The 26,885-nt window shown below is 38.0% G+C and overlaps 2 protein-coding genes across 2 annotated transcripts; one reads left to right on the top strand and one right to left on the bottom strand.

Moving 5' to 3' along the window:
• The first annotated feature begins 83 nt into the window (after nt 1–83).
• On the top strand, nt 84–9,755 carry LOC139936389 (leucine-rich melanocyte differentiation-associated protein-like). Its single transcript, XM_071931199.1, has 5 exons — nt 84–160; nt 1,261–1,455; nt 2,365–2,625; nt 5,192–5,321; nt 5,914–9,755. The coding sequence occupies exons 2-5, from the start codon at nt 1,337–1,339 to the stop codon at nt 6,019–6,021; spliced, it is 618 nt and encodes a 205-aa protein (XP_071787300.1). The 5' UTR covers nt 84–160; nt 1,261–1,336; the 3' UTR covers nt 6,022–9,755.
• A 1,301-nt stretch (nt 9,756–11,056) lies between these two features.
• Nucleotides 11,057–24,708, bottom strand: LOC139936248 (uncharacterized). The gene is made up of 9 exons (XM_071931026.1): nt 24,584–24,708; nt 23,350–23,483; nt 22,911–22,996; nt 21,212–21,447; nt 20,119–20,212; nt 14,325–14,418; nt 13,740–13,832; nt 12,881–12,959; nt 11,057–12,182 (listed from the first exon to the last, which is right to left on the bottom strand). The coding sequence occupies exons 1-9, from the start codon at nt 24,584–24,586 to the stop codon at nt 12,093–12,095; spliced, it is 909 nt and encodes a 302-aa protein (XP_071787127.1). The 5' UTR covers nt 24,587–24,708; the 3' UTR covers nt 11,057–12,092.
• Between the last annotated feature and the right edge of the window lie 2,177 nt (nt 24,709–26,885).

The raw sequence follows: 26,885 nt of genomic DNA, 5'->3' as shown, positions 1-26,885 counted from the left end.
TGTTTCTTGACACTGGAATATTCCATGTCGCTAGAGGGCGCTGTATAAAATCCACCTCTCCCCGGCCTACTTATAGCTGATTGTCTTGATATGCAGTTCGTGTCAGTGGACAGTGTCATCACACAGAAATCAAAACAGGACAGGTGTGTCACGAAATAAAGTAAGTTTAAAAAAAGTTTATACAGCATTGTTTATCATGATATGTTATGGGGGGCGGGGGGGAGTAGTCCGTTCTTTAATTGTAATGCATTTAAATTGATTTTAACCATGGAGGTAGAAACAGACTGATGAGGGTGGGGCGGCCGCGCGCCCATGGTTGGTACATGGAGGTAGAATTCTACCTCCATGGTTGGTACTACTGCAGGTGATGTGACATGTTCAATGTTGGTGTTTTTTATAAGACAGGTCTGGTTTATCTGTTAGATTTCCTACTATTAGCTCCCCCCATTGTAGGGAGTTTGGGGGGTTTTGCATAACATATTACTCTACACAGTTGATATCAATGGAAAGCTTGTTCCACGAGAAGTTCAATTGTGCTTTAAATCAGCTTCATAGCTTAAAATACAATGGAGTTATGTCAATTTATAAAGATAAATATATAAGACATGTAAGGTATCCCATGTGTGCTGTCAAATTTTATTTTATTTGATGTGCGGTTAAGATTAAGAGTTGGTCACAAAAGTGGGGCTACCAATACCATTACCATACCAATGTCCAAGGACTCCAAGAGCACAGAGCAGAGATGCAAAGTTCAGAGGCCAGCTATGCGTGAGACTTTTGATAAGTTGATAATTCTGAAAAACTGTGTGCAATCTGAAGATTGTGCATTATTATTATTTTTTTTCCCGGTCTGGCCCAAATGCTTGAGAAAATGTTTGCGGTGCGGGTGAGGAGCGTGAGACAGACCCCTAATGCGTGAGACTTGGTAGGTCTGAGAGCAAGACAACCACATTCAGCACAACTGTACCGTTGACCCCAACAGAGGAGTCCAACCAGGGCCCAATTTTCTGGGCCCAGCCCCAGCTGCTATTAGCACAGAAATTTGCTTAGCATGGAATATTTTAGTGATTTGAAAGTTTTGTTTACATTTTTCCCGCCAACATCAGGGCTAGATAGCTAAGCTGTAAACCTAGAACTATATGAGGTTCGTTCTTCTATCAATGTGGAGATAGCTAAGTTGGTAGAGAGAGGGTACGTTAGTGCGGAGGACACAGGTTCAAGTTTTCCTTTGTCCAACCCAAATTTTTTTTTTTTTAATAGATGTAATACAATAATACCCAAGTGCTGAGAAGGATTTTGCGAACTGTAAGTAAGCTTAGAACGTGCCAAAGCAGTCATGGACGAGAGCAGCAGGGTTTCATTGGCCTTCAACGATCTGACAGAACTCGACAACGATATCATCTCAAAATACTCAAGCAAAGCACAGGTCCTGGATTTAAGCCACAACAATTTCAGGTATATTTTAAAACTATAAATCTAGCCGTATATTTTATTGATTAGATAATGGTTGTGAAGCCAAGGACTCTCAGAAAAGTGCACTTTTTAATCATAGCCAAGAACCCAATGGAAAGAAGACAAAGAAGGAATTTCAGTTTTAGATGTGGGAGGAAAACCCCAGAGAAATTGCAGGGAAAACCCACGCAGTCCTGTATGGGCTGAAAACCCCATCCACATGGTGCCCCACGATGGCATTTGAACAGGGACCCTACGAGGTGGAGGTCGAGGAAAGATACCACTTCTCAAAACCAACAGCTCAGACCCCATAAGCCTTTTTGAGGTATGGCGGACGTGATACGCGTGTAATACGCGGTGCGACTTATGCCACGCTCACCATGTTGGTGGTCATTAGGTTTACGTGTAAACGCAGCGTCGCCTAAAATGCGCACTTCACTGAATAACATACGTTCTATTTCTAATGGTCAATACGCACACATTTACCACAACTTTACAGTGTTGTAGCATTGTGTCCGCCATACCTCAAAAAGGCTTATGGCTTAATTTGTGCTCCATCATTTTTAATATAGCACATTTTTTGTGCTTACTATTAATAACTTAAAAGTGAGGATTGAGCATACTGTATGCTGTAGTGTTATTAAATTAATGTAATAAATTAAATATGCTAAAAAGTTGACGTTCAGGAATTCTACCTCTTCTCAAATTCAATTTTGTTTTGACCAAAACTTACATCTTTTTTCCATAACCACATAAGACTCTGAAGTGAAATTATTCTCAAAATATGCTTCAAATTATAGAAAGCTGTACTTCTACTAATGCAACCAAGCAAATGTGTATTGCCATTAATTTTGAAGAGAGATTACCAATGAAAGAATCTTGATAAACTCCACCCTCTACCATTGTCTACAGTGACCTGCGCTCTTTGGAGACCTTCCAAAACATCCACACTCTCATCCTGGACAACAACAGCCTGAAATCCCATGTAAAGTTCCCGTCCCTTCCCAATATCACGATTCTGTGGGTCAATAGGAATCGCATCGCCAACCTGACGGTATTCATTGAGACCGTTGCCAAGGCATTCCCGGATCTTCAATACTTGAGTATGATAAACAACCCGGCTGCACCGAGTTTCTTCAACGGAGGGTCGTATGAACAGTATCTAGACTACAGGTTTGTGAACTATTTTTTAGTTAAATATTAAATCGTTGCTGAATTCGGTGAAAACGAAATCTTGATTGGTTTGCCTATGGATTTGTGTTCAAAGACCTCAGGAAAGTACTGAGAATACAGTATGCATAAAATATATATTATAAATATATATATTTCAACATGCATAAAATAACAAACCTGCGAAAAAACACCCTTGTCACACGAAGTTGTGTGCTTTCAGATGCTTGATTTCGAGACCTCAAATTCTAAATCTGAGGTCTTGAAATCAAATTCGTGGAAAATTACTTCTTTCTCGAAAACTACATTAGGCCACATAAAAAAAAATTGTTGATCGTCCCTGCCCGACCGTTCAAAACCCCGACCCCATTTTTTTTAATTTTATTTTTATTTTCCATGTCTGGATATCTCTTTAAACTTTTACTGCCCAGATTTTTCAGCTGATATTTTTTTCAAAATGTACAGGTTTGAAAAGAAGGTTTTTATTCATGTTGGCAAAGCAAGAACAATTCTTCAAATATTTACTTGGGCTACACTGTGCATGGTTGTTTGAAAAAGTTTACAGAAAATGTCATCTAGGAGTTAAATTTGTTTGACAAAACTATTAAAAACATCTAAAACACACAAATCCTCTGTTTTATAGTGATGGTGATGATTTCTTTATTCTTGATTTCATATTTGGCATGTCAACAAAACTATAAAAAAAAAAAAAAAAATCCCTTCCTTTCCATCCGCAAAAAGATGATCAACCATTTTAAATTTTTTAAAGGGAGCCGTTTCTCACAAAGTTTTATACTATCAGCTTCTCCCCATTACTCGCTACCATGAAAGGTTTTATGCTAATAATTATTTTGAGTAATTACTAATAGTGTCCACTGCCTTTAATTCAATACACAGAGTGTACAGTGTAAGGGTAAAAACTAAACAACACCCTTTATATCAGTGCAAAATCAACATCTATTGTGTTTTCAAGTTAGTCTATGACTTTGCTACATGAAGGCTTCAGCATGTTTTTTCCCTATTTTCTCAAGAAAGTAAAGTAGACACTATATATCCACTTTTGTACTTAATTTGCTCTGTTTTTTTTATAATATATGCTAATTTCAGTTTATTCTATTTTATATGATTAGTCATTGGTCTGCTTTTTTATTTCCTTGTGGCTCATTTTCTCCAAGGCCATCTTAGTACTAGGATTTCCTGAAGAAAAAAAAGTAAATTATAATGTACAGGTCAACAGAACACTGCTGCTCAGATGATTCGGTATTATGTATCCTAATGTACAGTTGTATGTATAGTTTTGTTGTCCTGGCTTTACCCAATATAGTCTGTAATGACATAAATAAAGTATCAATTTGCGCAGTTTAAAGACACTTGACACTATTGGTTATTGTCAAAGACCAGTCTTCTCACTTGGTGTATCTCAACATATATGCATAAAATAACAAACCTGTGAAAATATGAGCTCAATTGGTCGTCGAAATTGCGAGATAATAATGAAGAAAAAAACACCCTTGTCACACGAAGTTGTGTGCTTTCAGATGCTTGATTTCGAGACCTCAAACTGTAATTCTAAGTCTCAAAATCAAATTTGCGGAAAATTACTTCTTTCTCAAAAACTACATTACTTCAGAGGGAGCTGTTTCTCACAATGTTTGATACTATCAACCTCTCCCCATTACTCGTTATCAAGTAAGTTGTTAAGCTTACAATTATTTTGAGTAGTTACCAATAGTGTCCACTGCCTTTAAATCTGTGCAGGGCTCGCTCGCCGTTAACACTAGCCCAGCGTACATTTACGTGTGGCTTGTCCAGTACAATGCACAATGTATCAACTCCTATCTGTTTCAAATATAAATTTCTGAAGCTGAAAGATATTTTTAATGTCCAATTTGCCATTCACTACTTTCCTCCCGGTTAGTTTAGGTTCTTCTTCGTATTTTCATCATTTGCTACAAGACAAGATAATCTTACTAAAATATTTGTAGCGTGGATGTGGTTTCTTCCATTTATTTTAAACTTCTACCTTACAATAGTTAACTCCCTTTCGGTTTTCCTGAGAAATGAATTTCTCTGTATATCTAGGACGCTTTTCTGTAGTCATTTTAAAGAACTTTATTATTACAAAAGTTTTTTGCACCTATTTAACTGTTTATACCTCTTGACGTGTTCTAAATCAGCAGGGTATTAATACTTCATAATTTTTCCTTTTATCATATTTGAGTCTTGCATCTATTATTAGTTGACCGAGTGATAGAATCTTTCATTTTAACGATGCATTTTCACATGCAATTGATGTCCTGTTGTCAAGTGAGGCAAGGGGATACTTCGTGTGAACATACAGCCGTCTGTTTTATTTAGTGTAGGGTGGACGTTTATTTTAATTATTTTTTATTGTGAACAAATTTCAAATGACAGAGGGTCTACATACATGTACTTGTACATTTGTGAGTATGTGTGAGTTATATAAAACGGACAATGAATGCAATTTGTTAATGCATTTTTCGCAGTCTATTATCCCCCATCTTCAAACATCGCTCTAATTATTGTTCATTTTGATTTTTAAATTCAGACACTATGTTATCAGCCAGTTGCCAAATTTAACAATGCTGGACGATAAAGCTATCACAACCTCCGAGAGACAAGAAGGGGAGAGAATCTATAAGCATCAGTTATCCATCAAGTCATCCAGGACTAAACGGGTAAATCCAAAAATGTTCTTATTTTAAAATTTCTTTTGAAAGATAAATGTGAAAAGTATTTATTATTTACTATTTAACCTAGTGCCTCCTTCTCAGACCTTTGCTTTCCCCCTCTTGCCCCCCCCCCCTCCCTCAAATGAGCTTTACAAAATACATAAAGGAATGGTCCATTACTTCAAAAGCCGCCCCCAAATCTGTAAAGTTGTTAATTAGGGTTCTCCCAAAGGTAGTGAATCGAGCTGGTATGCGCAAATTGCGGGCTGATACAAGTGAATTAGGGCCTATACGCAAAAAAATTCACATCTCAGTTGTATCCTTCCTACTTTAATCTGACTTTTTTGATTCCTTCAGAATAATCAGCAAAATTGTTCTTCATTAGCCTGAAAAGTTGATAGAAGCTTAAACGATATGTCCATGTCAGCCCTTGCACTCTGTAAAGTTGTTCTTTTCTTGTGTGAGGGTCAGATTTCATGCCTTACATACATTATCATACCACTGCTGTCTGTATTTTAATATAGAAATGTTAAATGTGAATCACTTAGATTTGGGAAATCGTTTTAAATAAGTGTATCCTCTCTGGTTGTCTCGGCAGAGATCGTCCGGTCAATCCAAGAAGAAAGTTCGTAAATCCAGCACCAGACAGTCTCTTGAGGAGAGCAATGTGGACCTTCCATCTGTGGAGGAGCTGACCAAAAGATGATGAAGATTCACACTCAAAGTGAAGTCTAGAGGCCCTGTCACACAGGCCTCGATAATGAAAACGAGATCGTTAAAAATGCACACCCTCGATTGGGTGAGTAAGCGTGGGCGTATTCTGTGTGGAGCAATTCAGAATGCTTTCTCTTTGTGTCGTTATCGTTTTCGTTATTGCTGCAGTGTGACTCGGCCTAAAGGACCTTGTCACACAAGGCAACTCTTATGGGCAACTTGGAGGCAACCAACTACAGTGCATGCTACAGGACCACTTTGGTTGGTTTGCACTCGAGTCATTCTTCAAACAATGTATGCCAGTCCCCAAGAAAAATATGTGGACATTGAAATGTGAATGGCTTTTCTTGTTGGAGATTACCTGGAACTGGTTGCCTGTAATTATTGCCTTGTGTGACATGGCACTTAAGTGTTGCTACAATGTACAACTATCAGCATATTCTGTTCACGTCAACATGCTTCATATTGTTTGTGCTGCAAATATTTTGCTCCCTTAGACCCTTTTCATATGACGTCACACATTCAAAAAGGAGGCAGATCATTGCACAGTAGGTGTTCTCTGTGCGTAAATACGTGCCCGTGACCTCAGCGCACCTGTAGCTTTCCGTGTTATGCAAGGGGGAGCTATTGATTTCTTACACAAAACAGAATGCGCCTCCAAACAATGCGCGCAATTTTGGGTGTCAACTCTCTTTTGTGCATGCTTGTATACCGTATACGGTTTTGACTCCCAAAATGACACCCAGGAAAGGCACATGTGAGTACGCTGCGCCAATTGCAAGGGGTCTTTATAAGCATTGTTTATATTTATTACTAACACCATGCTGTCTTATCAGCCGTTCATAGCGAGCAGTTAAGAGCACATGTCTCAAGCTTTCGTGTTTCTGATCAGCAGAATCTGGGTTCGAGTCTAGGTCATGGCACTTCAGCATATTCTTAACCATAATAACTTTGCCCTTTGGATGTGAACCATAATAACTTTGCCCTTTGGATGTGATGTAAAAAAAAAAAGGAACGCAAAATAGTAAATATAAATTTGTTCTATCTTTTTTTTCTTACTAAAGTACTATCAATAATTTAATGGTCAGTGTGCAACATAATTTTGGGGTTTCATGTTTAACTCTGACTAGTATTAGCTTCAAAAGTGAATAATTGGCAGCTTTAGTTAATCAAATTAGCAACCAAATCTCTTAAAGTAGGTTGAAATTTATATTGTGTAAATATTTATACATCAACTCTTAATCTAATTGAGAAAGAATCTTATAAATAACCGGAACCACTTATCAGCTGGTTTAATTTTCAGTAATTGAAATGTCTATATTAAAGAGATTGTTTATTAATGGTACTGGTATGGATTTATATTCGATCCAAAATTCTTTGGGGTTTTCCTCTCACATCTAAATCTGAAACTTCTTTTTCTTCTCTCCATTAGGTTGTTGGCTAGTACAGTGGTTATTAGTTTGCTTTTCTGAGAGCCCTTGGCTCCACAACCAGAATTAATAAATGAAAATATATTTGTAGAATGGTATTGACTAAAATTCAATATTATTTGGTTTGCGGTAACGCCATGACTGTGTGTGTCTACTTGCCAGGTAGATTTTGCTCTTTAGAGAACTGTGTTGCTTTATTCTACTTCCGCGGAATAGATTTTTTTAGAAGAAACTGGTCTTCTATTTGAAGGAACAGGTCCTTGGGTGCTATGTGTCAACTTGCACAGGAAGGATGTGTACTTTATGCCTCGTAACACCTGTTTCAGAGGGGCGCTCCAGAGTCGTGCTTAACCAAATTCTGACGTCTGAAACAGTTAGGAGCGACTGGATGCGCTAGAAGTCGAAAGATCGACTGTTGCAGACATTCAGAATGACTCTGGAGTGCCTTGGTTTTAGACGTCGATCATGTCTTGAGCTGAACCTAATATAAATGTTTTGTTAAGTTTGTCTGGATCGACCCAGAGTCGCTCCTAATCTATTTGGTTCAGCGCGACTCTGGAGCGCCTGTCGGAACGGGTATAAGGCTCTTAGTTATGCACCCTACAGTTACAGACCTCAGACACTGCTGTCTCAATTCCCTGATGTGCTTCCATAAACTATTCAAGTCTTGTGCGTATTAAAACTTCCGGGACCAAGTTGGTCCCAAACCATATTTGGTTTTTTACATGGGCTCACTTTGGTTTCTTCAAATACTTTAGTTTAGCATATTTTTATGGCTAATGAAATAAAACTGATATGGAAGTACAATTTATAATAGTAATAATAATAATAATAATATTTGACCAATCAACAAAGGAAACCAGAGACTTAACCTCTGTTTCCAATTTTGGCAATTGACGTTCATGTTTATATCATTAAACCTATCAAAATTGGGCATGATTACCAAATTGGGCATCCTCGTCCAAAGTCCAAAGAAAAGAAAAATGTTCACAAATTTGTACATGGAGCCATGGAAAAAGAGTAGTAGCATTTACAGTGTTAAATGTTGCTATACGAGAAAGTGCACATTCATATATTATTCCTACTGAAATGTTTCCTTTTTCTACATATTTGTATGCTAATATTTAATCTGATCATTTATTTTGGAAAGTGCACACTATGCAATAGCACTCTGCACTAATGAAGTAACTTTTGCTCAAAATACCTGGCTGTCAGCTTTCAGTCAAGCTTTCAGTCAAGCTTTCCACACTTCTGTGATCTTGTTTACCTATTTGCCAAATTGAACTTTAAAATCATCTCAACATTCTTTTCTCACCACAACTACAAGAGCTTCTCCCATTTTTTATGGTCAAAGATCATATTCTTACCCTAATCCATTTCTTTGGAACAGTCTTCATGTGCATACTCGCCAGGCTAGTTCTTTACACTGTTTTAAAGCCATTATACACTTTCGGTAAACAGCATTGTCCAAGTCCCATACTTCGTGCATCAAAACTTATATATAAAATAACAAACCTGTGAAAATTTAGGCTCAATTGGTCATCGGAGTCGGGAGAAAATAACGGGAAAACCCACTCTTGTTTCCGCGCGTTTCGCCGTGTCATGACATCAGTTTAAAATAAATCTGTAATTCTCGCTAACAAGAATTTATATTGTTTCACCGATTTCTCAAAAAGTAAAGCATTTCATGGAATAATATTTCAAGAGAAGTCTTTCACCATTACCTTCTGTTAACCCTGTAAGTTATTTGTAAATCTGTGAACTTTTTTTTTTTCTGTACCGAAAGGGTCCAATGGCTATAAGTCTCACTTCCAATTTTATTTGTTTGAAGCTGCGTAATTGTAATCTGCTTACTTGAATCTATCTTTCACTCATTGTTTCTTTCAAGGTACTCTATATTTGTTTCGGATTAATTTAAAGAAAGAGGGAGGGTAAAGTGTTGTGTATTACTTGACTGGTTACACATTTTAATTAAATGTTAGTGGATGTTCAATATTCATCAGGGATAAAGAAAAATATTTGCAGATGCTTACAGGACTCGGGAGAAAGTTACTCCGAGTAACGGTGCTTTGAACACATTGGTGTATGGGTAAAACTTTTGTGATTTTTAATGTAATTTTGTAATAATTTTGTAACCCATCTGTTAACTTCCTGTCCATATTTGTGTCAAAATTAATGTATACTTGTAATTAGGTGAACATTTTATATTATATGCAATACATATATAATACAGATATATGACAGGAGGAATTTTTATCACATTGTTGTGAAATTAATTGCAGAACACTTATTAAAGAGGACATTTTTGCAATGACAGAATATAAAAGAGTCCACTAACAGGTTCATTTTGAGTATGTGAAATGCTAAATGTTTTTACTGATGTTTGTTGCATGATACCAGTCACAAATAGTCCATTTGACATGATGGTATTTTGGCTGGTAAACAAAATCTGGTAAGCATAATTGATTTGTGCTTAGCTACTGTTTGTGCTCAGCAGTTCTATGAAATTGCATCTACATGTAGGTCAAAAATGAACAGTTTGATTTGTGAAAAGTTGCTAACAGTTTATGGAAAGTTGCCATTTGTTGATTGCACCTCTAAAGTGGTGTTGTTGACCTTCCATGTTCACCTACTAAATGGACCTTATGCATTGTCATCATAAAGCCGCCATCTTGGGAGGTAAAATAGTGATAGAAACGTGCAGCTATGTATGCACAGCGCACAGGACGGGTCAATGAGGTACATGTACCTTCTTTTGATAACTATCCGAGGGTGTCCAACTAAAATGACGTCATTATGTACATAAGGTTTCCAGATTAAGTTGTTTCTGTAAGATAATCGTGATGTGTCTGATCCATAGTACTGTTTTCAGTGCTGTCTGATTCATAGCTTATCATCATCATCATGGTGACCTTCCACCTCAGGAACCCCGGGTTCAAATCCCAATGGGGGACCTATGGCTGCTATATGCACTGTAGCACCTTGTAAACCCTTGCAAGGTGCTACATAATTGGGTCTCAGAATTCATAACTTTCCTTAGCCTCTCTTTCTGTATAAATGCATATACTAAGCGCCTCGAGTACCTTGTTGGTAGATACGTGCGCTATATATAAGACTTTGATTCTATATGTGGATTGAGTTGTCAGTCTCCGCCTGACTTTTTGGGTTTTCCCTTGAATAATTCTTCTCCAACATCCTAAACTGAAACTTTGCAGTACACAGTCGAGCAGTGCTCAGTGGCTACATACTTACTGTTTCGTTTCCATTGTTTTGCATTTTGAGTGGCGTAAGCAATAAATGTGCAAACTTTTCTTCATTTTCCAATAAAACTGGGTGTGAAAGTTTGATCGGTTTTCTACCATTAGCATATCATAACAGAAATGCTAAATTCTGCTTAGCAATAAGAATACATGTCTGGTTATTCTAGCAAAAATATGTATCAGTAATGCCATGTTTGTTTTTTGTCAGGCAATTTTATTGCTTTCGACCATCTGTTAAAAAAGGGGCGTAGAGCTGTACCCCCTTCTTCTGGGCACACAACAATTTCAAAGAAGATAAAAGGCAAGACATAGGTCAGTAAAACACAGACTAGGAAGATTGTATTCAAAATGTATTCACAATTAATATTGTGACATATTTATTTACAAGTTACCAACCAAATTCGTTCCCTTTATTACAACAATGTACTGACTGATGCTTCCAGTGTACCTTGACATCTACCATTAAATCTATGATAGCATAAACAAATACCCATCACAGACTTACTCCGACAGAGTGTAAGTAAAAATTAAATTTCAGAGATCCATGGTAAGATATGGTTTAACCAAGTTAAAATTCCCCCCAAAAAAACATATTGTACCATCAGAGAATCTTGTTTTCTACTAAATTGTTTCAAAAGAAAACACTAACTTTCCCCCTTTTTCCACAAGGGCAAACGACATTAAGAACTTCCAAAAGAATTCTAGCAAAAACACCCACAACATATATGTGTACATAACTTTATGCAAACCGCGTTCTGTAATAACACCTTGCTGGAAGTTAAAGTTTACAAGGCATTATATCAGATAAAACTATCTACATGAATTACATGCTCCCAATCAGTCCAAGTTTATTCTTGGTTCCCTGGTACTACATTAATTTTGCCTAAAATTCAGTATCAGCAGAAAAAACTCAGTCAACAACACTCCTCAATGGAAAGCAACGCAGTCAACTTCTTATAAAATTCCATCCACTTTTCTGCAAGAACCCAAGCCCATCTTTACATCAGTAAGGTGTAAAGTATGTACCTGTAGGATCTTCGGAAAAAACTTGCCTCCTTTCAGTCATTCCTGACAACAATTTGTTTACGTCAATTCTTTTGGCCATGGGAAAAGTATCACAGCCATGTGACTTTTCAAAGATGGAACTTTAGAGTTAAAAAGCTTGGAACGATGTTCAAAGGAAGCTGAATTTGTGGGACTGTACAATACACCTTAAAGGCTTTCAGCAGGTGGTGTTGCAGCGATGCAAGTGGGGATGTTTCCAGTGCTCGTTTTGAGGACCCCACAGGCAGAGTGACTTTATCAAGGGATCGTCTTAAAAGCCTGGGAAGAATGTGTCAAGTCTTAGAAGTATGCTACTAGAGTTTCTTGTACTATAACGGACAGTCGTATACATGGATGGCTCTGTCATCAGATACTGAAACAACCTTGGATCCGTTTCCATTGTACTTTGACTGCCAGACCTGGAAAGTGAAGAAGGGAAAGAAAATTTAAAAATATATTTTGCTGGAATGGTTCTGACTGATATCTTCAATGAAATATATCAAAGAAAAGTGTCAAAACATTTGAAGTAGCGTCTTCAGTCTACTCTCTTTTAAAAAGATCTTTGGGACTGGTAAAATTACCTCTTTATAACAGGAACAGAGTTAGAAGAGGACAGCAAAACCAAGAGACACAAAGCAGAAATGAGATTAAGGACTTCAGAATCTACTCTTTATAAGCAGAAGTCTTTACAACAGTGCCCATATTGAGGGTTGACTTTACATTTTGTTTGTTCCTTTGCGTTGGCCCAGATGCCATCATCGCAATAATCTTTGATAAGCCAAGGGGTGGGGGGGGGGGGGTGGTCAATGTCCCCGTTAAACCAAAATCAATAAAAGTGTGTCAAAATGGTTGAATCTCCAAAGATTGCCTGCAGGCAACTTTTGGTTTTGGTAATCTTTAAATATATCTGCAGGATGGAGCCAACCCTTAGGCTGCGGACAAATTAGCGATTGCGGTAGCAGCTTGATTTTCACATGGGCATGCATTGAAGCATCAAATGCCCATAGCAACAGTTGTAGCCGTAACCACTAATTAGGACTTGGCGTTATCCACCATTTTAATTCAGTATAAAACTGAAATTCAAATAGAGAGAGAGGGAGAGAATATCAATACATACCTGGTCATAGTGATCGTAGAATGTTGCAACACACTGTCTAGCTCCGGCGTCCCATACTTTCACTGTTTTGTCTGACGAGCTGTGAAAAACGGTTGTAATAAGTATCACTTTTCCGGCCCAACTCCAATAAAAACTAATTCAATCCAACACCAGGGTCATTCAGTTTCATTTGGAAAAGAATGCTTTGCGGCATACAATATCTAGTAAAAATCGTAACTCCACTTTTAAACTTACCCTTTGGGCAACTAAAAACTGTGCAACCTACTTGTATTTAAAAATGTTTAAATTTCTTCCTTTTCAGATGTGAAAAACTTATTTTAAAAAAGTGTTAGTTTATTTTGGATTTTAGGGTCGAACAAATTTACTAGAATTGGATTTGAACCAATGCCCTCTGGATTAATGTGCAGGCGCTCTACCAACTGAGCTATCTATGTTGGCGGTCGTTATACAACCGTATATTTTATTTTTGAGTGAGAGAATGTAACTTTATCTGACAATTAAGTAGGTTTGGATCGCTACCATTTATACATCGGGAAGATACTTTTATGACAATAGACCTTATGCATTGACGTCATCCAGCGGCCATCTTAGTGGAAAAACGGTGACAAAACAATCGAAACGCACAGATTTGTATGCGCGGCGCACAGGATTGGCTAATGAACAACCTCCTTTTGACCTCTAGGTGAGGGCGCCCTACTGAAATGACGTCATGTGCATAAGGTCTATACATGTGGGCTACTAAAACTTCATGGAGGCAAGTATAAAACTTCCTGGGGGAGGGGGCAACTTCACTAGCCCTATGGGCTACAAAAAGTCTGTATTCCTCAAATTTGTGCCAGCTATAAGTCACTGATCTTACCTGGAGACAAAATGGGTGTTGTCAGGACAGAAGTGGACACTCAGCACCCAGGACCCATGGCCGGATAGTGTCCCAGCTAGGTTGGCATGTTGCCTGTAGTGGTCAAGACATAAATAAAATTGAGAACAATGAAACAATCAGTAACTATCCCCACGCACAGACTGTCACCGCTGCACCCACTAGGGGTGTGCTTTTTGCAGTCAAAACCAAAAATGTTTTGACATAAATAAAATTGAGAACAAAATAACATTCCGTTACTATCCCCATGCACAGACTGCCATCTTTGGACCCACAATACCCTTAAAAAAATTTAAGACCGAAAGTTTAAGACCAAAAGGAATAAGTCTTTTGAGGTATAGCGGATGTGATAGGAGTGTACCGTTTGGTTTGGGTGTATGCACTTCGTCTCGATAAAATTATCAAGAACCAGGCCTCGTTTGGATTAAACCACTAGTTGAAAACCTCTTCACCACACATTGATTCCCTTATTTAGTTCTTTTTGAAGGGTCCACAAAAACCCTGTAAAATGTCTTCCCCTCTACCCCCCACCCCACCCCAAAAAATGTAATGTACTTAACTACTTACACATCATAAACTTTTAAGTGTCCATCATCTGACGCTGTGGCTAGTAACTGTGAGTCTGGGGAGAAACACAGTGACCTAATGGGCATAGCATGACCTGTAAATGAAGAAGAAATGATACAGTTTACTTGTTTAAACACAAAATAATATGTCCCCTTAGTGTGCTTCCCCTGGCTGCTGTTTCTTTGGCTGACGAGGGCCCAATTTCATAAAGCCTGTAAGCACCAAAACTTGCTTAGCATAGAATAGCACAGCTTAGCAGAAACAAGTTACCAGCAAAATTTACATTTAAAAGTTAACATTATTGTGGTTGGTGCCCCACTCAATTTTTGTTTGGCAAAGAAGTACCGGTATGTAATTTCTGCTTAACAGCTTTATGAAATTTGGCCCCGTACGCGTGTTTCAAAAAGCAAGTATTGTACTATTGTATGTATTTTGACGCAATCCTCTTTCAAATGAATCACGGTCACCCTGAAATGCTACAGTTTGACAAACCAAAAAATCAAAGAAGAATTAAAGGGTCCAGGGGTGGATTTCACAAAGGTAGTCCTAACTTAGGACTAGTCCTAGGCAATGCTAAGAGATAGGACTGGTCCTAAGTTAGGATGAGTTACTAGTTCTAACTTAGGACCAGTCCTATCTCTTAGCATTGCCTAGGACTAGTCCTAAGTTAGGACTACCTTTGTAAAATCCACCCCTGTTGCTCCATGACTTGATGCCTCTTTTGAAAGTACGCTCTGCGTAGTCTCTTACACAGAATGGATAAACAAAACTAATTAAAATATCCAATATACATTGTATGGTTTATGATCGAGCAAGGCATTCTGGGAACACAACTGGCCTAATATGTAACCAGTGCCAAATGAGATTGACCCTGACCTCTGGCCTGTGTAATGCAGTTGGTGTAATGCCCCCCCCCCCCAATCTTACAGCGCCCTCTATTTCAGATGGTGTCTGACTCAGACTACCATTTCTCATGTAACGTGTACACGTAGTCCCTTGTCTCAGTGTAATACAACCTTCCCCTTACAACATCGATCAGGCCTAAAAAATAGTTCCCATGGTAACAAAAGGACTTAATCAAATTATCTTCAATGATGCCAACTGTGGCAAAGTCACACAATTAGTTGGCAATATTCGTTGGCCTTCCTTCAAATAGACCCCCTTGCATTGTCCGCCATAATTGATGTAAATCAATGGAAACGTGCAAGTATAAGTGTTTCCATGTGCGCGCTAGGCCTGACTCTTAGCCAATGGTAGCTCTTCAAAAGAAATAATAAAATCAATAACATTTTAATGAAATTGCTGCAATTTTGCAATTCTGCTTGAATTCACTTCAAAAGTGAGTTTACAGAGACCATTGGTTACTCTGCACGTTTTAAGGGCTTTATTGAGCAGAAACAAGTAACCAGACAAAAGCAATTTTCACTGGTGGAGACCTTTTCTTAATTTTTTTTTTTTTTTTTTGCCAAACCATCAATTACGAGACGGTGACGGCAACTATGACAGGGTTTGCGCACAAGCAGAAAACGAACAGACAGCTCGCTGGTCTGTGCCACAATTCTAAGTTTGCATTTTCTGGACAGGTTTGTTTTACAGACTGTCAGTGTGGCTATAGTTATCAGTACATGTACAGCAAGTAAGGTGAATCTACACAACCTGTGAAATCGAGTTACCTAATACTTAATACTGTGTGTTGGCCTTTCAGATTTGCTGTCAGTCAAAGGTAAAGAAATTATATTTTATTGTATTTGAGCATGTAAGGCTGAGGGTTACTGCTAACAAAAAAGTATTGAACATGTAGCCCTTTTCCCCCCTCCCCTCCCCAACATAAAAAATAATCATTCTGTATGGTTAAACAAACATTTCTTTGCCCCCCCCCCCCCCCACATGACCCCTCAAATAATGTCTAGTTACCCGGTTCAGGTTAGGCCAGTGGTACAGTAACACGAATTGCCCTATTTAAGAATTGCATATTGCACTATTTTAAGCTACATGTAAGTAGGCCTATATAAGCATATTTTACAGCTGTGTGATATCCAGTCATTGACAACAACAAACCCAACGTATAACATCGACAGTGACGGTATGATCAGAGCTCTGTCTTTATTTTTCTTGTGTCTTTCAGTGCATACTGTGTGGACTCCAAAATAGCCATTACTGTACTGCCGAGCAATGAATGTTCTGTACTTCACAGGCCTTGGAATTTCGTTCTTGAAGGGCACAACAGTATTCCTCTGGTAAGGGGCATTTCTATGAGGAAAATTTCAAATTGTATTGGAACTCTGCAAAGAACACCACAACAAAGGGGCATGACAGTTGCTGTGGGTGCCATGGGTTTATTCCAGGCCTGACTTCATTGTGGTGCGGTCCACTTTGGGTGAACTTTTTCGCACTAAGGAAACAATTGTTTGACTCATGGAGATTCATGTAACAACAGGTCAATGGAACCAGCTTGATACAACCACTCAAACTTAACTACAGAGGTCTGCAATTTGGAAGTTAAGAAACAAGTTTTGTTTAAACCTCAAGGTGAGGTACATTCATATTTGGACTAACGTAACTCTACATTGTCAACACACACATGCTGACAACTTTTTTTTTGTAGGTTAAATCAAACAGGGGTTGATTTGCATTTTTTCAACGATTTCTTTGTGTTGTTTGCATGTCTTGTAATTTTGCTTGCATTGCCTGAGTAAGTTATGCACCACGTGCTGACTAGTGTGTAAACTGTGGTTACTGATTGAAATGGAAATATAAAAAATATCCGCATGTGCCGACAATCAGCCTTGTTTGCAGGGCAAATATTGAATCAAACTAAAGACAACGCATTTTCAGCCAGAGACTAAATTGAGACAATGCACACATCAAGATAACAATAGAGAAATTACAGAGACTTAAACAGTTTAAACATTTTAAAATCTAGCGTTGAAAACAACAATATCAATAAAACAAAACAAAAAGGAAGCAACACTATTGAAATTTAAAAACTTGAAAAAAACATTGAATCGGACTATTTTGTTATTCTGAGTTGTCTGAGTTGATATTGCAGTGAGTTTGATACAAAAACGATGCATTTCATCACTAGTCAACCATTCATACTGGTTGTCTTACTTGTAACTCAGGTAACTTGTCTGAACACAAAAACATGTAAAGAAAGGCTTCAGGAGCGCAAGGACAAAACAGCTTGCTGCCGACCTCCCTGGCTAGGCTACGGGAAACACTGTTATCTATTTGTGAATAAATTGTTAAAATTTGATGATGCAGAGCTTTACTGCAGGCAGCAGTCCTTGCCTGGCAGACCTTCCCATTTGGTATCCATTGCTAGCGATGCGGAAAACAACTTCATTATTGCATATGCGACGTCCATAGTGAGGGATGATTTTTGGATTGGACTCACTGATAGAGCTATAGAGGCAACATTTGTTTGGGAAGATGGGAGTCTGACTGGTTATTACCATATAGTAGCTCTGTATGGCTATTTCGTAGATGACTGTTTGTATGTCAACATATTAAATAATGAGGAGTTTGGGTATTGGAAAGAGGCACACTGTGAAAACGAAGTAAAAAGATTTGTTTGCAAAATGTAAATTGAGTTTGATGGACTTAAAGTTGGTTTTCAGCAGCACAAACAAATTAGGGTCAATGTTGACAAATTTAGTAAAACTGTAAAAAGTGGTCTGTAAACAATGCCTATACAATGTAGACTTAAAAGTGTCACGACCGGGACTCGAACCCATACAGCGTTGGCCACTCACACCAGAGCTTGGATACCTCTATTTAACTCATTTCATTGATATACTACATGTACAATGTATCAATGACAAGAAATTTTAAATTAGTGTCAAGAAAAAACTAAATACTTGTGGCTCTGAAAATCGCAAAAAAGGACAAAAAAGGGGGCAATGTCTAGCTCATTATTTGCAATAAAATCTCATTTTAGCTCAACAGGGTAACATTTCTTTGTCTTATATTATTGTTGTGTTTTAGTCACAGTAAAAAAAAAAAAACAGTTTTAAAACAGTGCAATGTTTGTTTTTTTAACCGTTCGATTGTTTTTAATCCTTGCAGTTGTATAAAATATAGTTGTAACACTTCTTATATTAAAATTTGGGGGGGGGGGGGGGTAAAATTTTTTATATTTTTTCCATAACCGATATAAGCCGCCATCACTGAGGAAAACAATGAAAATGTGCATAAACGCTTCAAACTTACCAGCCATTGAGGGGTCATGCGCTGACCTTTGACCTCATTGACTGCACTGTTTGAGCTTATGACGCATAGAGTACATTTATAACAGAACTAGATTTAGCACACATACATGTACACACAAGCTTGTATTTGCCTGCAAACGCAGACCTCCTATTGTCCCTCTTTCTAAAAACTTTTTTGCAACAGCTCCCTTATATTTTGTACACGTTTTCCAACCGTGGACCTTTCCCAAACCATGGACTCTATTGTACTCTTTTGTTATAGGTCTCCGTTTGAATGTATATATACCTACATGTAATCACATAACCACAAAGGCCCACCATCATGGTTTAACAAATTTCCCCCATAAAAATTGTTGTGAATTGAAACGTGATCCGTACTACGAGATGGGTTAGCGCCATTTTCTCAATGGCCCCAAATGCTTCTTGTTTGGCCGTTTCATATGGATTTGTTTAGGTTTGAACAAAGACAAAATTACTGGCGCAAGACTTGAACCAAAGGCGCCCGGTGCTCTACCAACTGAGCTACCCAGCCCTATGTTGGCGTTCTCCCCATTAGTCAATATAACTCAGTTGGTGGAGTGCCGGTTTGTTAACCCCGAGGTTGTCACTTCAAGTCCCGCTCCAGTCAATTTTTTCTTTGTTCAAACTATTTAAGTCTTACCCAGTCAGTTTTCCTTGTGGTGCATTACTCTATATTTTATATGGATTTGCACGCTCTTTAGTTCTTTTTTATAACTCATATAATTACATGACATCAAGTAAAATGAGTTGTTTGTCAACCCAGGTAATTTTTTGCTGTTGATACATTTGAAAAGAGCATTATCCTCTATGTTTTTTTACTGTTTAAACCCCATGTTGTGACAGTAGAAACATCAAGAAATGTGAGAGAATAAAACTGAGCTAAAAAGAGGTTTAAAGGCAGTGGACACTATTGGTAATTGTCAAAGACTAGCCTTCACAGTTGGTGTATCTCTCACCATATGCATAAAATAACAAACCTGTAAAAAATTTAGCTCAATCAGTCATCGAAGTGGCGAGATAATAATGAAAGAAAAAAAAAACATTTTCACACGAAGTTGTGTGCATTTAGATTGTTGATTTTGAGACCTCAAGTTCTAATCTGAGGTCTCAAAACCAAATTCGTTGAAAGTTACTTCTTTCTCGAAAACTATGGCACTTCAGAGTGAGCCGTTTCTCACAATGTTTTATACCATCAACCTCTCCCCATTACTCGTCACCAAGAAATGTTTTATGCTAATAATTATTTTGAGTAATTACCAATAGTGTCCACTGCCTTTAAAGTTGAGTTGTTTATTGAAAATACAACGGCACATTTTCTTTCAATGCTTAATTTAGCCAGCCCCGTTTAGACTTTTTTATCAGGAAGGAAGTTGCCAAAATAAAATGTGTTATACTTGGCATTTTAAACTTCTAAAATTTTTTTTTGAATATTTCGCCTCTGTTGCCCTGTTTCTCCAAACTGTTATCTCTGACAAACTACTCATTTAGCTTGATCACATCACATATGTAAGAAGTCTATAGAAATTATGTAACATACTAGCACACTGACTGTTGATACTTACCTTCTAATGTATGAAGTAGTTTACTTGTCTGAATGTCAAATAAGTTAACGATGCCATCGATGGCGCCACTAGCTATGTACTTTCCATCTGGACTCTGTAGGGACAAAGATTGTGGGTTTTTTGTGTCAATAAAATGCTGAATGAGGATGATACAATAAAAGTCAAGTGTAAAAGTTTCAGCTGAATAAAGTGTCTACTTGTTTTAAGATAACGTCAACAAACTGTTCCGGTATTTTCAGGGAGATAGGACTAGATACATGTCGCTTGGTAGATTGCCCAACTGTTAATCAAGAGGTCGTTTCATTTAATTTCATTTTATTTATTCCAGTTGTGAAGCCGCGGGCTCTTACAAACGTAAACTTATCCACTGTACTAGACAGGAACCCAATGGAGAGAAGACAAGGAAGGAAGTTTTAGTTTGAGTTGTGGGAGGAAACCCAATCCACATAGTGCCCCCAGTTTGGATTCAAACTGGGGTCCTAGAGGTGGAATACGAGGAAAGATACCACTACGACAACCCGACCACCCGTTGGTCGTTGGTTCAAATTCTGCTCTGGTCGCTTTTTCTTTGATCACCCCAAAATCAAATGTTAAAAAAATTATTCAGTATGTCTTGTGACTCTACGGCAGAGACAAACTTTATGGCTCTGCTTACAGTAAGCAAAGAATCAGCACTTAAGCAGGAAATTCCTCGCTTACATTAAGCATGTTTCACGGGTTAGCAGGGAATTTTTGCTTGTGTGCATGCCTACTCCAAGCACAGAAATTCGGTGCTTGCACAGTAAGCGGAGGATGGTGATCGTAAGCGCAGAATTCAACGGTATTGCAGAGCCATGAAATTGGGCCCTAATCTTGTGAACCCGAAATCGAGACAGCAAACTTGTTAATTTGGGTTTTACCCATACACCAATGTCTCTGGTTAAGACTTTGCTCTAGAATTACAAAGGTCATGGGTTCGAATCCCACCCAAGTAATAAGCCTGTGATTTTTGTTCAAGGAACTCAGGGACAGTAAACACACATCAGTGTAAGGATAAAACTAAAATTAATATTCTTTGTACCCGATGCAAAGTTAACATCTACAGTAAACTTACATATGCAATACTGAGGATGAACTTTCCCCTGGTGTCAAGGGTGGCTTCCTTTTTCCCGCTCTCAACCCCGAACAAGTTGACCTTTCCCGTGTAGCTTCCTGTAGCTAAGAAACGACCGTCCGGTGAGAATGTTATGGTCCACGCATCCACAGGTCCCGCGTCTATGCTCCTCATTTGTTTGCCCACTTCCAGGTCCCAAAGGCGGATGTTGCTGTCAAGAGAGCTGGAGGCGGCGACTTTTATTAACAACAAGGTTAAGGATTAAACCTTTTTTTTTTTTACAAGAGTTGCACTTTTATTTAGCCAATATCTAATTGTTCATGAAGTGGCAAATCTTCTGGTCATGCTGCACAGTGCCTATCAATATTAAAATTGTCAACAACTGTCAAATCATCGGTTTCTTTAAACCAGTTTTTAAAGAAAACTTCTCAACTTATCTTTCTTATGAAGTGTTTGCATACAATTTTTCTCTCAGGGGTTTTCAGCAATATCCTTGTATTCTATCTACATATTAGCTCTATTTGTTTTGTATTGTGCCATGAACACTTTTGTGGATTTGTGCAATTTATAAATTTTCATTATTGTTATTATTATTAGGGTAACATTTTAAGACTCAAGAGACTTTTTCACTTATCAACTGCTCTTGCCAGCTAACATATATACGTAGTGTGTTTAGTTTTTGGTGATGTAGACAGGATAGAAAATAATTATCACAATAGATATAAAAAATCAAAGACAACCAGTTTAAGTTCTCATGCCGTTGTGTTTGGGCTTGAAACCAGTTTCTATCAAAAATAATGCTAGGCAGCTGTATGTGTTGACCCCTGGAGTTGTGAAAAACATGTGTGGCGGTTAAGAATCAATGCTGACCAAAAAAAAAACCTAAATTATGATCCAAATTTAAGCCAGAATCTCAAAATCATGTCATTTCCACATTTTGATAGCCCTTTGGGTTAAGATTTCACAGAACTTTTAAGAACAGTGCCCTCAGCACAAGAGAATAGATCAAAGAGCAGGATGAATTTATTTGTGGCGAACCAAACAGCTGATTCTTTCCACCAAGCTGACTTAAAGGCAGTGGGCACTATTGGTAATTACTAAAAACAATTTTAAGCACAACAACTTACTTGGTAACAAGCAATGGAGAGCTGTAAAACATTGTGAGAAACGGCTCCCTCTTTTTCAAGAAAGAAGTAATTTTCTACGAATTTAATTTTGAGACCTCAGAATTAGATTTTGAGGTCCCAAAGTCAAGCATCTGAAAGCACACAACTTCGTGTGACAATTATTTCTATTATTATTATTCATTCAGCCATTTCGACAATACATGACAATACAAAAAATACTTCCAGATGGGCTAGGAGAAACAAAAGCAAAATAACTACTGTGGTCCATAGACCTGCCTCCCCACATCTGGTGTTTTTTCTTCCATTTTTATCTTGCTACTTCAACTACCAACTGAGTTCAAATTTTCACAGGTTTGTTATTTTATGCATGTTGAGATACACCAAGTGAGGAGACTGGTCTTTGACAATTATTACCAAAGGTGTCCTGAGTGTCTTTAAAAAGAGTCTGAGTTCAGATAAAAGTCTAACATTTCTCTTCCTTGGTTGAAACACAGTTTGGACACGCCTTCAGTCCAAGCCAATGAGGAAGCCTAAATTGCTAGTATTTTTTTTAACAGTTGTATAAAGGATACTTGTCCCTGTTGGGTTGATGTCCACTGATACCACACCCAGCTGGTGACCCTCTAATGTCCACTTCAACTTCAGCTCATCATTGGACCTGATAAAGGAATAAAGTATTTGGGTTAAAATAATAACAAGAGTGTTTATAGTAAGCAGGCCTAGAATTGTGGAGGCCACAAAAACTATGACCTCTGTTGCCTCTGGTCTTGGCTTTGGTGCCCCTTCGAATTTTTCCCATAGATTTTAAGATTTTCCAATGAAAATACCTTTTGCAAAATGGAAATGGCCTGCCCTTTAAAAGCTGAAATTCCAGGCCTGTCACGTGCTTTTTAAAACCAGGTAGGCTTCTCATCAAAGAACCCTATAATATTATCACAGGCATGTTTACTTGGGTGGGATTGTAACCCACAACCTTTGCAAGTTCAGCATATCGGTTAACTATCAATTTACCATTGCCAGACTTTGACCTGGTCATCTACAGATCCAGTGACGATATTCTCCATGCCATCTTTATCACTCCTCATCCAAGCACAGCTCCATATGCTGTCTGTATGAGCCTGCTCCTGCTTGAACAAGATGCTGTACTGTTGGCCAAAAAAGAAGAAAAAAGAGACATTTAAATTGTACCTTAACTTAACTTCTTGATTATTTCATTTCCTCAATGATGATGATACTATCAGTAACAGTACACAAAACAATCAACTTTAAAATTAGTTGCGATAACGTAACCCTCCTCCAGTCGGGAGGAGAGTTATTACGTTATCGCAACTACTTTAATTTAAATTAAAATGCAAAAAGAGGAAACAACCAGGTATTATTACATTTGGTGGAAGCATTTGTTTTGTTTACAACGGCTGATGTATGTAGGCTTGTTGTAAAGCAATGTAGACTTTTCAATTCTAAAATGTCTAAAATTACATCCCCTTGTTTTCGTGTGAGGAGAAAAGTTTGCAGAGTTCTTTCTTGACTATCATGAATGACATGATGATCATTGATGATCATGATGCTGACAGTGACAGGAAGATCATCTAAACAAACAAAATTAAGCTTAGCCTGCCGTCGATTTCACCAAACTCTTCCTAACTTAGGATTAATCTTAGAACTTAGGACGGGTTCAGTTCCGTATCCAAATACGTAGGATGCATTGAACTCATCCTAAGTTAGGATGGGTTACTCGTCCTAACTAGAGTTAGGTGTGATCCTATTCCTAGCGTTTCGTGAAATCGGCTGCAGGCCACATAGTTAGACGGCTGCAGGCCACATAGTTAGACGGCTGCAGGCCACATAGTTAGACGGCTGCAGGCCACATAGTTAGACGGCTGCAGGCCACATAGTTAGACGGCTGCAGGCCACATAGTTAGACATACATTACAACTTAAAGCAAGTGAAGTGGGGTCAGCTTCAATTCAAGCCTTAAAGTAAGTTTAGTTTAGCTAGAGAACAACTATCCTTGGATATGAACTTAATTAAACCCCAACCACTAGGCCCCATGCTAATAATTATTTAAAAAAAATTATAAATAGTAATTAGGAATTAATTAAATTAATTAATAATAATTAATAACCACCAACAAGCAGTATGCATTTATAGTTTTTACTAACAATTTGTTTTAACTAAGCTAATAAGATCATGTGAAAAGCACTTGTTATGGATGGAACCCCTTGTTAGATACAATTTGACTCACCATTCTGATCTGATTTCTTGAATAACATTCAATTTAGCGCTTATTCGTTTACTACAGACTTTCTGCTCACCAAGAACAACACTGTTCGCAACATGCCATTAGAACATGCACGTTTTTGTTTACGCTGGTAACCCAAAATGATACGGTAGAATTCCATACAAAAAGTCGGAATACCATAACCGTTAAGTTGATAGGGCGCCCTCTTGAGCTCGCATCGAGAGAGGTAAAAATTAGACTTGGTCCAAGTCTTTTGATTGAGTTTTTTATTTATTTTTATTCTGAGTTTCAATACCGCCCTCATTCAAATGGAAGCCAGAAAAATCATATACTTTTGTTTAATCAATCACGGAGGTACAATAATTAAGCCTCCATTATCAAATCAAGATGAAAAGGCAGTTAACAATAATTCACAATAAAATACCACCACATTTTCATATTCCTTGCAGATTACATAATTAGGCTATAACTGGGTTTTGGATACTCTTTGGGGGAAAAAATTAATAAACCGCGTGAGGTGTTTCATTTTTTCAAAATAAAATGTTCTTTTTTTTTCAATTTGAAATGAAGCCTGTGTTTTGAAAACAAAATTTGTATTTGATAATTTACCTCGACTTCGTCTCGGTAAAATTATCAAGAACGAGGCCTCGTTGGGATTAAACCACAAGTTGAAAACCTCCTCACCACATTGATTCCCTTATTTATCAATAACAAAACTTTGCAAAATGCACACAAAGTGCTCAATTCAACTCAGTTCAATTAAATTAAATAATTACTCTTTATAAGATCCTCAAAAAGGTAACTCAAATGATCGCATACAGTAAAAAATATTGAAATAATAAAAACAGATTTTGCTGAATGTCATTAAACAGGTACAATGTTTGTTTTGCATGAATAAAACCTCCCCCCCCCCCCGTACTAAGCATGGTGTACTCAGTGCCTTTCCCGGGTTATTTGACTTAAATCGACGGGGTCACTTGGCCTGGCATTCGAACCCACGGCCTTTGCGATACAGCTCTTGTGATTTTACCTTTGCTGATTTAAAAGAAAATCTATTGTAGAACAGTCAAAGCATAGAAACACCATTACGTGTCGTTTTTGTCCTATTATGCAGATTTTCAACATTATCCCTTCGTTGGAATTCGGACCCACGGCCTTTACCATGCTCTTGCGAGTGATTCAGTCCTTTGCTGATTTAAAGGACAATCTTTTGTAGAACAGTCAAAGCATAGAAACACCTTTACGTGTCGCCTTTGTCCCGTATGCAGATTTTTAACATTCTTCAGGCCAAAATCTCACAAGGTGCAGTTCTCTTCGTGTATACGCGATTGAGATGTTTTGCGTAGTAAAAACGTAATGCAGTCTTACAACGACAGCAGCAGTAGGCCCACTGTATGTTGAAATAATGTGGTTGCAAATGCCATTATTTTAATATTTTTGAGATATATGGTTGACATTTTCGGAGTGCATTGTTTGGTTTGGTGTACAGACAAATTTACCCAGTGCCATCATAGTGCTGAATAGTATACTTAAAAATGGCTTGCTGAGTTTATAAAATTGAATGTGCCCAGCTAGGAATGCCCTTTCTATCAATTAAAAACTCAAGCTTGCAAGATACGTTTATAAAAATTATTTAAAATGGGTATACTTAAACTATGCACAAGCAAACATTTGTGCAAAATGCACACAAAGGGTTCAATTCACCCAAGATTAATTAAATTCAATAATTACTCTTTATTAGATTTATAGGACAATCTTTTGTAGAACAGTCACAGCATATAAACACCATTACGTGTCGCCTTTGTCCCGTATGCAGATTTTTAACATTCTTCAGGCCAAAATCTCACAAGATGCAATTCACCTTGTGTATACGCGTTGAGAGATGCTATGTTTGGCGCCTAAAAGTAACGCAACGCCCATTTTCAACGACACCATGCAGCAGCATGCAGCAGTGGGCGTACTTTATGTGGAAACATGTGCTCCGGAGTTTTACACGAGGGTCGAGCGGACTGGACTTCACATGGCAAGGAACAATCTCACTGAACAATTTATTATTTATTTGCGATGTTGAGTTTGCCGCCACCGAGAACTATGATAAAACCAGACTTAATTTGTCTGCTGAGCTTTCGGTTTCTTGCGACCTTTGGCCACACCAGCAACGAGGACGAACCCAGCCCGGGCGCGGTGCAGAGGGGCTTGTGCGACGCCCAGCCTGGCGGGGAAGACGAGCCAACACGCTGTACCGCTGATATGAACGGGCTAAAAGGTAGGGAAGCTAATGAATTCGGACCAGTGAAAGGGTCCA

The sequence above is a fragment of the Asterias amurensis genome, chromosome 4 (genome assembly GCF_032118995.1).
Source record: "Asterias amurensis chromosome 4, ASM3211899v1".
NCBI lineage: Eukaryota > Metazoa > Echinodermata > Asteroidea > Forcipulatida > Asteriidae > Asterias > Asterias amurensis.
Note: the sequence above shows the minus strand (reverse complement) of the source record. Positions and strands in the feature narration are given on the sequence as shown.

What these genes read in the sequence shown, in the direction of transcription:
- LOC139936248 (XM_071931026.1), bottom strand. An exon ending in ACTACTTCATACATTAGAAG is followed by an intron (nt 14,419 to 20,118) that starts GTAAGTATCAAC and finishes CTTCATTTACAG; the next exon opens with GTCATGCTATGCCCATTAGG. An exon ending in TCTACGATCACTATGACCAG is followed by an intron (nt 12,183 to 12,880) that starts GTATGTATTGAT and finishes TTCACTTTCCAG; the next exon opens with GTCTGGCAGTCAAAGTACAA.
- LOC139936389 (XM_071931199.1), top strand. Translation starts at nt 1,337, where the DNA reads ATGGACGAGAGCAGCAGGGTTTCATTGGCCTTCAACGATCTGACAGAA. An exon ending in GAACAGTATCTAGACTACAG is followed by an intron (nt 2,626 to 5,191) that starts GTTTGTGAACTA and finishes TTTTAAATTCAG; the next exon opens with ACACTATGTTATCAGCCAGT. An exon ending in AGTCATCCAGGACTAAACGG is followed by an intron (nt 5,322 to 5,913) that starts GTAAATCCAAAA and finishes TTGTCTCGGCAG; the next exon opens with AGATCGTCCGGTCAATCCAA.